Source organism: Trachypithecus francoisi, unplaced genomic scaffold (genome assembly GCF_009764315.1).
Source record: "Trachypithecus francoisi isolate TF-2019V2 unplaced genomic scaffold, Tfra_2.0 Lachesis_group10, whole genome shotgun sequence".
In the NCBI taxonomy this organism is placed as follows: domain Eukaryota; kingdom Metazoa; phylum Chordata; class Mammalia; order Primates; family Cercopithecidae; genus Trachypithecus; species Trachypithecus francoisi.
This window is the reverse complement of record NW_022681455.1, coordinates 118,530,260-118,543,345: the sequence shown is the minus strand read 5'-3', so window position 1 is coordinate 118,543,345 and position 13,086 is coordinate 118,530,260. Positions and strand designations below refer to the sequence as shown.

Here is a 13,086-nt window from a genome sequence, read left to right as displayed (position 1 = left end):
ACATGAATGATGCTGAAGCTTGGGTGGAGGAGGTGAGGTTGAAGGAGGAGGTGAGGGTAATGTATGGGCAGGAGTCAGACAGTGCAGGGCCTTACAGACCTCAACGAGGAATTTAGACTGCACTTCAGGTATAGCAGGAAGCCGTGGGAGGATTTTAAGCTAGGTTAGACATGATCTGGTTTAGGTATTTCTTGAGTCCACCCAGCTTAGATGACAGGGCTAAGGATAAAGATGGAAGAAGTATGTTCAAGGTAAAGTCTCAGACTTGTTTGCATATGATCCATGACTCAGTCAAACAAGCTGCCAGCCTTGGCTTTCTCATCTCTCGTTAGTGCTGGTCCTGAGTACCTTTGCTCTGCATCCTTAGTGGACTCAGTCTTTGAGCCAGTGCTGACAACCCCAGCATGCATGGAGCTCCATTTCCCTCAGCACTGAGGATTAGAGATGAGTCTTGCTGCCTCATGTGCACCATCTGTGCCTGGTCAGATCCTCCTTAATGCTAGCTGAGCTTTCCCATTGGGAGGCTTCCTGGTCTGTAGTTAGCATGCTTTTCCTATTCCTTAGCTGGATTGAGATCTTCCTTGAATATCAGACTTCTGTAGTTGCCTAGTTGCCTAGGATCCTGCCTGACAATTTCAGCTTCTGTCCTGATGGATAACACCCTTGGGACCAGGAGGTGGCACCTCCTGACTCTGAACCCATAGCAGCCCCCATGCTGCTTAAAGTAAAACCCAAATTTCCATCCAGCCCTTGCTAACCTACTCAGAGTCTCCTTGTACCATTGCCTCCTTGGCTCACAATAAGCCACCTTTGGGATTTACCAAAATCTTCTGTTCCTCACCCCTTTGTTTTCGGGGGTCTCCTTGTGTTGAATTCTCTCCCTTTAGTTTCTTGCCTCCTTCATGTTCCGGCTCACATGAGACCTACTCAGATAAACCTTCCCTCTTTAAAGTTTCTCTACAGCATTCATTCTTAATAAGCATGGTATCACCCTAGTGGGGTGAACATTGGCTCTTGGAAGATAAAAAAAATTTACTCTTTTAATATACAAAATACAGACATACATACAGGACATAAACACACACATACTTGCACATACACACACATATGGTAGTAAAACTTTATGAGTTTATTGATTAGGCAAAATATTATCTAAAAAGTCTCTTTAGAGGAGCAACAATGAAAAATAAGTTAGGCAACATTGCTCTGTAGAAACTAAGTCTCCCCTTTCCTCTCACCAACATATATCCTAATTTATCTCCTTCTAAGAACTTATTATGACAGGCAACTACCTTGCTTATTGTATTTCAGTATTTCCTATCTCCTCCTACTCCTCTGAATGCAACCTCCATGAAGTCTTGGGATCTTGGCCATTTGTTCATCATTGTATCTCCAGCATTTGCTCCGTACTGGGCACACAGTAGTTGTTCAATAAATATTTGGTGATTCATTACCATTGTAACCAAGGGGTGATTTCAAATACTAGAATAAGAACCCACTGGGCCAAGTGGACTCCTCTTGGATTTCAATTCTCACTTAAATGCTACCAGATTTGTTGAGTCCTTTTGGACACTGAGTTCAAGTATAAGTCACCTTCTCTGGCCCATGGACAAGTTGATCTCTTAGCTTTTTTCTTGATGATTCCCAGTTTTCTCTCCTTCCTAACCACTGAGAACCCAGTAACCAGGTAGCCCAGCCCTTTCCCTGTTCCATTGAGATATGATAGTGAATACCATATGGGTGTCTGACTCATTGAATTAAAAACATTTAAAGAAAATTATAGCAATAGGCTAGCTGTATTGGCAATTACACAGCAGAAGGCATGCACAATTATCTGATTTGATTTAGCACTAAATTGAATCACAGCGAGCATCTGCAATAGAAAAAAGACCGGAAGGAAGCAAACCAAAATATTAACAATGTTATCCTTCTCTGGATTGTGGACTTGCAGTTTATTTTCTCCTTAAGTTTCTGGTTAATTGAGGAATTTCTGTATGCATATTTATTTTATCTTAAAAAACAAACAAGGTTTTTGGTGGCTAAAGGTTTTAAGTCCATCCATGACAATGCAGTATTAAAGAGAGATATAGGCACATTCCTGGTCCATTGATCTAGGACCAGTTGTATTTGAATATACAGTGACCCCCAAAGAGCCTTTCTAGTGGTATTTCTGTGCTTAGAGAAGCCACTGGATTTGGGCCAATGTAATTGTTTAGGCAAACAGACACAGCCTTCTTGCCAGAAGCACACCCACTAGAACTTTCATACTTGTTATTTTTTTTAAAGATATTTGTGACTTGCAAAAGTACAACAAAGTAATTGTACCATAAGGCCCTTCCCTCAGACAAAATGCAAAACAATAAAAAAAATTCCCACATATTTAAAAATATTTTTCAGGGGCTTCATGGCTCCCTGAAGCCAAGGTTACAAAATTCTGACTTAGGTTTCTTAGTGAAATGCCTCTAAAAATCCAGGCCACATCTCTTCATTTCTTCTACTAGTAGCTGCCATTAACTGATTTACCAACTGCCCAAACCTTCCCCTTACTTGAAAGATTTTCTAGACCCTGCCTCCTCCTAGCAAGGGTCATATGAACCAATACAAACAGTTCATGTTTCAGTATCCTTCAAGGCTCCATTAGGGGTTCTGAATGTCCTTGTGATCAAGGAATGCTTTCAAATACTATAACTTTTGGAAGATCAACTAATGAAAAGACTCAATCCAATATCAGACCCAACAATTCAGTAGTAATTCCAAAGTCCATCGTGATAGCTAATATCTCATCGGGACTCAAGGCATCCAGCTGAGCACACAAATCATTTTAGCTCAGAGCCACTATCTGCTCTGACATTGATCTCTTATGTCCTCACAAGGTGACAATAATATATGATGCCTCAACAATGTACACACGCTCTTGTAACCACACCGAATTATAGACATCCATAAAAATTTGGTGGCATTACCTGAGAAAGGTTCATAGCACAAATGGTGTGATGAGGCACGTGGTTTGCAAATCACCAAAGAACTTAAAGTATTTCCTGTATCCAAAGTACTATTCTATGGTACAGGTGACTTTTAGGACCCTCATTTAAAACAAACCCATCTGGGAAAAAAATCATTTAGTAGAAGATTGTATTTGGCTGCCCAAACCTTCCTGAGTTAAAGAGTTTATCTTCAGAGGAAAAGCACCATTCTTACCTCTCCAGAGCCCACAAGGAGTCCACCACAGGCTTGATCTTCTTCTGGTTGTAGAGCCCTATGAGTTTTTCCACCACTCCCCGAATGAGGCCCGCCCGGCCTTGTTTGAAGAGCAGATTTAAAAGGGAAAACCCCGCGATGACTTTGTTCTCCTCGTACAGCTTGATGGGGTTCACCTTCTCCACCTGCCACCACTGCAAAGAGAGGTGGTATCGGGTTATAGGAACTCAATACCAGGGTTAAGGCTACATTTGCAGCATTGCTGATGTCATCAGCTACTACAGGGGGAGCATGGGGCTGCAGCTCAGCAGACTCCAGCTGGCCAAGGGGTGGTTCTTGGTGGTGAATTTTATTTTTTATTTTTATTTTTTGAGATGGAGTCTCGCTCTGTCACCCAGGCTGGAGTGCAGTGGCATGATCTCAGCTCTCTGCAACTTCTGCCTCCCAGGTTCAAGCAATTCTCTGCCTCAGCCTCCTGAGTAGCTGGGATTACAGGCGCCCACCAGCATGCCCAGCTAATTTTTGTGTTTTTGGCAGAGACGGGGTTTCACCACCTTGGCCAGGCTGGTCTTGAACTCCTGACCTCGTGATCTACCTGCCTTGGACAGTGGTGTATTTTTTTTTTAAAGCATCTATTTTGCTAGGCACTGTTGCAAGTACATGGGAAGCAATAGATAGTGATGCTTAGAAGACGCTCAGGTCTAAGTGGGGAGAGAGAGACCAAAACTAACTACAAGGCCACATGTAGTGGAAACATTAAGTACACGGTCAGGATCATCAGCTCCGGAGCTGAACTGTCGCTCTACAATGTTCTGTTATTAAGTGTAAAGCACTCGGCTCAGTGAATGGTGGTGGTGATGATGGGGTTGTTAAAGGAAGTAGGATGGCAGAGAAGTTTACACAGTGTGGTGGCAGACATGATTGAGGTGACCTCTCTGACTGCAGGGGCAGCTTTCCTGGGGGAGCCTTATGACAAGGCTAAATCTGGGGAGGTGGGTAGGGATCCATTGAAGAAATAAGAGGGAGGAGGGGTGATTTAGGAAGAAGGGACAGCATGAAGAAATGATGAGGTCAAATTGTTGGGACTGAATCAGTGGTTCTGAACTGGGGTAGTTTTGTCCCCCAGAGGGCGTTTGATAGGGTTTGGGGATTTTTGTTTGTTTGTGATGACAGAAATGGGAGGCGGTGCTACTGGTATCTAGTGGGTAGAAGCCAGGGATGCAACTAAACATCCCACAATGCTCAGGACAAAGAATATTCACAGCAAAGAATAATCCACAACAAAGAATTACCCAGCCCCAAATATCCATAGCACTAAAGCCGAGATGCCCTGGACTAAAATTCTGGGTGAAATATCTACAAACTATTCAGTGTGGCCATCTCTTTTCCAGTCTCTCATCTCCTCCCTTCAAGTATCAAAATAAGTAAATAATCCACTAGAAACCTAGAGAAATGGGGATCCAACTGCTTTGTTGTGATTTAATTGCTTTTCCTTTGGTGCTGGTTATAGGTTAGAAATCCAAACGTCCAATTTCTGGGGGATTCTAGCAGATAAGATGTTCAATATCATTTCAATACAGGGTGCAAAGAGGAATGTGATGGGCATTTAGAAACACTGATAGTATTTATGTTATCATTGAGCTCATTTATATCCTCTTTCCAAAAAGAATTAAGGAGAGTGACTAAAGTGAAACTTTTTATTTTTTTAAATTGGGAAGCTCATGTCATTAGGAGAATAAGCGTGGAAAAGCTAGGGTGAAAACAATGATGAGGTTCATATAAAAAATTATTTACAGTGGCTCAAGCCTGTAATCCCAGCACTTTGGGAGGCCGAGATGGGCGGATCACGAGGTCAGGAGATCGAGACCATCCTGGCTAACCCGGTGAAACCCCGTCTCTACTAAAAATACAAAAAACTAGCCAGGCGAGGGGGCGGGCGCCTGTAGTCCCAGCTACTCCGGAGGCTGAGGCAGGAGAATGGCGTGAACTCGGGAGGCGGAGCTTGCACCGGCCACTGCACTCTAGCCCGGGCAACAGAGCAAGACTCTGTCTCAAAAAAAAAAAAAAAAAAAATTATTATTTACAAAAGCACATTTGGAGAGGGCTGGGGGACCAAGAAGAGCCAGCATTTGACCTTAGGTTTCTTGGCTTCCAGTTTTGATGGTGTTACCTGGCAAGGGTTCGTGGCACAGATGGTGTGGTGAGGCACGTGGTTTGGAAACCACCAAATAACTTCAAGTATTCCTTACATCCAAAATACTATTCTATGGGACAGTGATTTTTAGGGCCCTCGTTGAAAACAAACCAACTTGGGAAATACAGCAAATATAGAAAAATAATAACTTGACTCACAGTGTATCTGCAATGCCTCAGTGAATGTTTGTGGAATGAATGCTTGCTGCAAATGTACACTTGCTGCACAGCTGTGGTTAAGAAGGTTATAGAGCTGAATGCCTAGTTTTGAATCTCAGCTTTGTCGCTCATGAGCTGTGTGACTTTAGGCAAATCTCTTAACTTCTCTGTGCTCAGTTTTCTCACTGATCCTCATGAGGTGGTTATGAGGAGTAAATGTGTTAATGCATATGAACATACGCCATCCATTTTTCTTATCTTAATTTGAACAAGATGTTTTTGGTCTAGTGAATAAGAGCTCCAAATATGGAGTCAGATTGCTCTGTAAATGTTAACTTCCTCTATGAGTATCATCATCATTATGGTGTGAAAGAAAATGGCATGTTTGGCAAATAGTGAGGCATAAACTCTGCAGCAATTTTAAGATGCAACATCATTAAGATAGCTGAATGGGAAATTCCTGTATAATTCCCGTTGACCTTTAATTTCTAAGCCTCTCTTGAATGCATGGAAATTTTTTTTTCTAGAACTTTTCAGAGCACAGTTCCACCTCTTGGTAGGCCCCCTCTTCAGTTTTCTTCCAAATGACCCTTAGTGTTTGAGCAGGCCTCTAAAAGAAAACATCCTCATTCTTGACCTCCAGGTACAAAGCGTTCTGGTAATAGGAACCCCTGCTTTGGGAAGAGGAATCTCCATCTCCATCCTGGCTGTGCATTTATGAATGCCTTCGTTGAGCATGGGCATGCTGCAATTATTTCATTAACAGTGTGTGTTGGGATTGTGCATTTAAGGGAGAAAGGGAAAACACTTCTTACAATTCTATATAATTTGGGATCAGTGTGGTTACCCACAGCAGTCTGTCAACATCATGTTAATTACAGTCACAGCAACACAGCAGCTGTGCATGGCACAAAGCCTGTCTTCAGCGGACACACTCCAGACAGCATCCTTCATTATACTCCATTCTTGCTCCTCCTGTAGGTTCTGTAGTCAGGACGATCCTTGACCCATATTTTAAAGCCCAAATGCATAGAGAGGACCTTTGATTCGAATCTCACAAGTGCAGGGAGTTATTATCCATTCCAGAATGTTTGGAGCTGAAGTTTCTGGCAGCCAATGTTGGCACTTTGAGAGCATATGAATACCCCATAGTGCCACACTTAGAATGAATTCCAAACTCCTTACCATACTTTTCCCTGACCACTTTGTTTTAATTGCCTCCATCCACCCTGCTATTTTCTATTTTAGCACTCGATTTTTATCCCCTTCAGAGGTTTAGTAGCCATTTATAATCATGTTATTAACACATCTTGCTTCTTTTGGGTTTGTTTCCCTCATTCGTATATAAGAACCAAAAAGGCCCAAAGTGCACCTATCTTCTTTACTGTGATAGCCTGGTGCTTGGCACAATACCACAAACAGCAGGTGCTCAGAAAATGCTTGTCAAGTGAGTGGATCAATCGATGCTGCACTGACACAGAGAAGTCCAAAAGTAGAGGGGGCTAAAAGAAACCCTTGTGAAAAGTAGCCTCCCAAAGTGCTGGGATTACAGGTGTGAGCCACTGCGCCTGGCCGAAATGATACTTTAAAAATTAAGTTGGCCAGGTGCAAGGGATCATGCCTATAATCCCAGCACTTTGGGAGGATGAGGCAAGCGGATTTCTTGAACCCAGGAATTTGAAACCAGCCCAGGTAACAGGATGAAACCTGTCTCCACCAAAATAATAAATAAATTAGCGGGTGTAGTGGCAGGCACCTGTAATCTCAGCTACTTGGGAGGCTGAAACAGGAGGGTTGCTAGAGTTCAGGAGGTGGAGGTTGCAGTGAGCCAAGATCACGCCACTGCACTCCAACCTGGGTACAGAGAGCTAGACTCTGTCTCAAGCCCACGTTAGTATAATTCTAGCAAGTATAGCTCCAGATAGGAAGATAGATCGGAGTCAATTCATAGTGAGGTGAATGCCCAGGGGTATTGCTTTGCAATGGCTGACAAACTAACCACCATATTTAAAGCATGATCACCCAAGAGAGTGGTTCATGAGCTTGCCCGAGTCTACAAGTCATCCCAGAATCTTGTTAAGGTCATAGGGTCCTCATTTCCCTGTTGGGAAGGGGTAAAAATGAAAGTTCCTGCTATTTGACCCAGCAGTCCCACTACTGGGTATATATCCAAAAGAAAGTAAATCGTTCTATCAAAAGGACACATGCACCCATATATTCATTGCCATTCTATTCACAATAGCAAACACATGGAATCAACCTAGGTGCCCATCAGTGGTGGACTGAATAAAGAAAATGTGAGACATATACACCATGGAATACTATGCAGCCATAAAAAAGAATGGAGTCATGCCCTTTGCGGCAACATGGATGCAGCTGGAGCCCATTTTCCTAATCAAATTAATGTAGAAACATAAAACCAAATACTGCATGTTCTCTCTTATAAGTGGGAGCTAAACATTGGGTACTCATGGACATAAATATGGGAACAGTTAACACTGTGGACCACTAAAGGGGACTGGGAGGGGGACAGGGGTTGAAAAACTATTGGGTACTATGTTCACTATCTGAATGAGAGGATCATATGTACCTCAGACTTCAGCATCATACAGTATACCCAGGCAAAAAACCTGCGCATGTACCTCCTGAATCTAAAAAGTTGAAATTATTAAAAAAAAATACCTTGGAATGTGCAAAGAAAAAAATAAGGAATATTGGCTGGTGCTGGGATACTGGTGGTTCATTTCAAAGAAGAGAAGGAATTTGGACTGGGAAAGGAGTGCTGAAATGATATTTTAATTTAATTTAATTTAATCTAATTTAATTTTACTTCATTTTTAGATGGAGTCTCGCTCTGTCACCCAGGCTGGAGTGTAGTGGCACGATCTCGGCTCACTGCAAGCTCTGCCTCCCAGGTTCACGCCATTCTCCTGCCTCAGCCTCCCGAGTAGCTGGGGCTATAGGTGTCCACCACCATGCCCTGCTAATTTTTTTTTGTATTTTTAGTAGAGACAGGTTTTACCATGTTAGCTTGGATGGTCTTGATCTCCTGACCTCGTGATCCACCCGTCTCAGCCTCCCAAAGTGCTGGGATTACAGGTGTGAGCCACTGCGCCTGGCCGAAATGATACTTTAAAAATTAAGTTTGGCCAGGTGCAAGGGATCATGCCTATAATCCCAGCACTTTGGGAGGATGAGGCAAGCGGATTTCTTGAACCCAGGAATTTGAAACCAGCCCAGGTAACAGGATGAAACCTTGTCTCCACCAAAATAATAAATAAATTAGCCGGGTGTAGTGGCAGGCACCTGTAATCTCAGCTACTTGGGAGGCTGAAACAGGAGGGTTGCTAGAGTTCAGGAGGTGGAGGTTGCAGTGAGCCAAGATCACGCCACTGCACTCCAACCTGGGTACAGAGAGCTAGACTCTGTCTCAAGCCCACGTTAGTATAATTCTAGCAAGTATAGCTCCAGATAGGAAGATAGATCGGAGTCAATTCATAGTGAGGTGAATGCCCAGGGGTATTGCTTTGCAATGGCTGACAAACTAACCACCATATTTAAAGCATGATCACCCAAGAGAGTGGTTCATGAGCTTGCCCGAGTCTACAAGTCATCCCAGAATCTTGTTAAGGTCATAGGGTCCTCATTTCTATCTCCAATTCAAGAGGATGGGGACACAGAGAAATCTCCAGTACCCCCAGAACCTAGTCAGAAAGTGGCAAAGTGAAAGGCTGGCCTCTCTATGGAGCAAAGAAAATGTGCTAATGCTAAATTCATTTTTGACCAATGATTAAAGACACCAACACTTAAGCAATTTTGACTGAAAGCTGAAGCTTTCTTGAGTTTCACTGACACTCCCACGTTTCTGTTTCATTTAGACAAAAGTAGTCTAAATTCTGGTCCTATCCATTTGCAGGGAGCAGGGCAGGAGTGCAGGTTTTATTGGAAATGAATGATGAAAATGAAAGACAAGATTAAGTCAATGCCTTATGATAGAAGAGCTCACAGCTGGGTGTGGTGGCTCCCGTCTGTAATCCCAGCACTTTGGGAGGCTGAGGTAGGCGGATCACGAGGACAGATTGAGACCATCCTGGTCAACATGGTGAAACCCCAGCTCTACTAAAAATACAAAAATTGACTGGGCGTGGTGGCGCATGCCTGTAATCCCAGCTACTAGGGAGACTGAGGCAGGAGAATCGCTTGAACCAGTCGGAGGTTGCAGTGAGCCGAGATCATGCCCCTGCACTCCAGTCTGGCAACAGAATAGGACTCCATCTCAAAAAAAAAAAAAAAAAAAGCTCACAACATGTGAATGAACACGCCACAACAGCACATCAGATGTGCCTGGATACTTACTGATTTTGCAAAGCTGAAGAAGCTCTTGGTCTCTCCAGTTACCATGTTGGATGAGCCTGAAAATGAAAGATTCCCACATTGAGCAATTGCTAATGAAAATTGACATCTCTTGTTATGCATGAAAAAAAATGGCAATTGTTTGGTCCGGAACTGGCAAAATCTTGAAAACAAATTTAATTAAGCCTTGGCAAAGTGAGGGGAATGAGAATGAGGCATCAAGTTGATTATTTTAGCTGAGTGTCCCTGATCAAAGAGAAAGTGACATTTCTCATGGTGACCATTTCATTACTTTGAAAAATTGGGCATGTAGCAAAAATATGATGTAGGCCAACATTTGAATAAAATGATGAGTTGCTGAAATGTCTCTTTAGGTCTGTTCTTTGAGACTGAGAAGGGAGCTCCTGAGTGAACCTTCTTTGTAATTCTGAATTTGATTCCCTAGCAAGCGAGGGGCTTGGGGCTTTGAGCTGGGCTGGATACCTAACTGGCGGGAGATGTGGAGCAGAGTTAGATTGTAGATGGATTGGAAAAAATGGGTATAGAAGCTTGCAGGTGAGAATGAAAAGAGGCCCAGGGACCAAGAAAATGGTGTGACCCATGTGTCAGCTCCAAAGAGGTCTGAGACAAGTGGTATGAGAAACTGAGTTTTGCCAATTGGACAAGCCATATTCAGAGGTCAGATGGGAGGTGGAGTTGGGAAAGATTCCCTAAGATTCTCATATGGAGAGAAAAGATCCTTTACAGGGTTTGGGGGCAGGGGAGGGGGAAATGAGAGAGCTCTTAACAGTATGGGGAGCATTCAAGTACCATACAGGTGATTTTTCAACGACTTTCCTGCCTTGTCTCCAAATATTTGGGAGTAAGTTCTTCTCAGAGAGGAGTTATTTAATAAAATAATCATGTGTATTTTAAATTATTTAGCCTGGGTAAACTAGTAGCCAGTTATTAGGTTGGTGCAAAAGTAATTATGGTTTTTGTCATTACTTTTAATGCCAAAGACCACAATTATCCTTGCACCAACCTAATAGTGAACCATTGCTTCTGTTTTTATGGGGTGAGTACCACAGGGCATGACAGTACTAGACTTTGATTAATTAGTGACCAAGTGATCAACGTAATGAATTAGATAATTGTGAACTACTCAAATTGAAAAATCAAGTTGAATTTCACCAAAATGACATCATGAAACTGGGGCAAAAACAGAATTATTGGTAAATGATAAGCAAGGATGACTACATCATCCATCTGCATTTGACTTATATGTTAGTCATATCCGATATCCTCGCAATGTGCAGGGACTCTCATTGCTAATAATAAGCTACGCATCCACTTCAAAGGAAATACATGGCCATGATTGAAATTACTGGAACACTCCAGCAATGGGATGTTTACCTGCCTCTGGTGAGCTTGGCCTTCTTTCTGTTACAATGATCTGAAGATGACTGAAAGATGCTTGCACATTTATACCCCTCAAATATTTATTTTATAATCTCTACAGGTAATAGCAGGGAGATAGTGTTTTTTTCTGAGTTACCCAGAATTAAGACTCTTCTATTGTACCAACAGGGGACAAAGGTACCAAGAATCTCAAACGCTGGATAAATCCACTATTATTTAGTGTCAGAATATGCCATTTAGCTTCAAATACTCCTACTTTAGTTTGTGGAGACTAATGTTTAAATTAGTTTGCATGCCTATGACAGAAGAGAAGAAAAAGAAGAGAGAAAGGAGGCCCTGGAGCCTCATTTTGCTGGAGAAAATCTTCTCCCAGTTGTTTTTCATACATCTCTTCCACTCCTAAGAGCATAGAAGTAAATGCAGAAAGAGATGGAAACAGATATGAGCTCCATCTATCCAGAGTTTCTGTCTTGAGTGGGACGCTCAGGAGTAGTTTAGGGGAAAAAGAGTGTGTACTTCACAACTTCTCGAATACTGAAGATCCTCCCTTAAAACCCGCATATCCTAGCCACTCTTCCCCATCCTACTGTGGGTCCTTCATGCCTTCTTTATTTCTGAACTTCCTTTGAAGACCTTCCTATTTTCCACCTGTGCTACCTTCTATGGGTGATGCCCCTTAATGGTTCTACTCATATCAGTGGCCACATTGGCTTGATCTTGTTTTATCCCATTTGAAATAACAGGACATAGGACAGTAGGCACATGTTATTTTACAATTGACAAGAATTCACAGCAATAGAAACATTATAGGAGACATTAAAAAATGAAACACCCCCATCCCACTATCCCAACGTATCAGCACAATTCACTTTGCAGGCGCACATGGAGAGTTGCCTATTGCTGAGCAAGTCCCTGCTGCTGTTTTGCACTCACCATATAAAATGTAGGTTCCCAAGGGTTTGAGAAGACTGAGACCTTTTCCAGTGTTGTCCCCACAGAGGCAATCCAAAACGATGTCTACGCCTTCAGCAGAGATTCTAAATGGTGAGAAGGCAAAGCAAAATTCTGTGACCTGTCAGGAGCCAGACCATCAATCCCTTTCCTTTCCTGTGTCATATTGTTTGACTCCCAGAATAAGGAACCCTGAGAGTTCCAGCAGTAGCAATAAATAGGGCAGGAGACCAGGAGGTGGATTTATCTTCCCAGATCCAGTGATACAAATTTCGCAAAACTGGAGGCAGCTAAGAATCTGGCTGGTAGCTGGCACTGGGAACCAGCCTGGGCTGGAGGAATGAACTTGGGGTCAGTGGGTCTGAGTTTGTATCCAGCTCCTTTACTCAAATTCTCTAGCTTCAGCTTTCTCCTTTGTAATGTGGAGCTGGTATGTTTCTTTGTGGTAAGAATGAAATGAGGTGACAAAAGAGGAGGCTCAGGCTTGCCACAGAACAGTCATTCAGTACCTCAGTTAGCAACTCCTATGTACAGAGCAAGGGTTAATTGCCTAGCTCTCTTCAAAGTGCTGGCAGTAGAGTGAACCAAACCAGTATGCTCCCTGTCTTCATGGGACTGCTTCTCCAGCAGGGACTGGCCTTCCTACCTCCTAACGTCCCTTTACAGTGAAAACATAAAGCGCGTTAATCTAACTTGCAAGCTTCTCTTCCTCCAATGTCCGGGTCCAACCTAAAACTAACGCTAAGGGAAGAGGGTTAAATAGAGATGAACTTCCTCCAGCAATAGGAGGCTGTGGAGTAGAAAGAAGCCACGTTGGTACTGCATTAGACA

At 42.8% G+C, this 13,086-nt stretch overlaps 1 protein-coding gene across 1 annotated transcript in view; it reads right to left on the bottom strand.

The window, feature by feature from the left end:
• VAT1L (vesicle amine transport 1 like) overlaps positions 1–13,086 on the bottom strand; it is a 194,737-nt gene that overhangs the window by 93,486 nt on the left and 88,165 nt on the right. The window contains exons 6-8 of the mRNA XM_033219858.1: positions 12,238–12,341; positions 9,907–9,962; positions 3,199–3,392 (exon numbers count right to left, since the gene is read on the bottom strand). Coding sequence (XP_033075749.1) covers positions 3,199–3,392; positions 9,907–9,962; positions 12,238–12,341 — 354 coding nt within the window. The remainder of the gene's footprint in view (positions 1–3,198; positions 3,393–9,906; positions 9,963–12,237; positions 12,342–13,086) is intronic.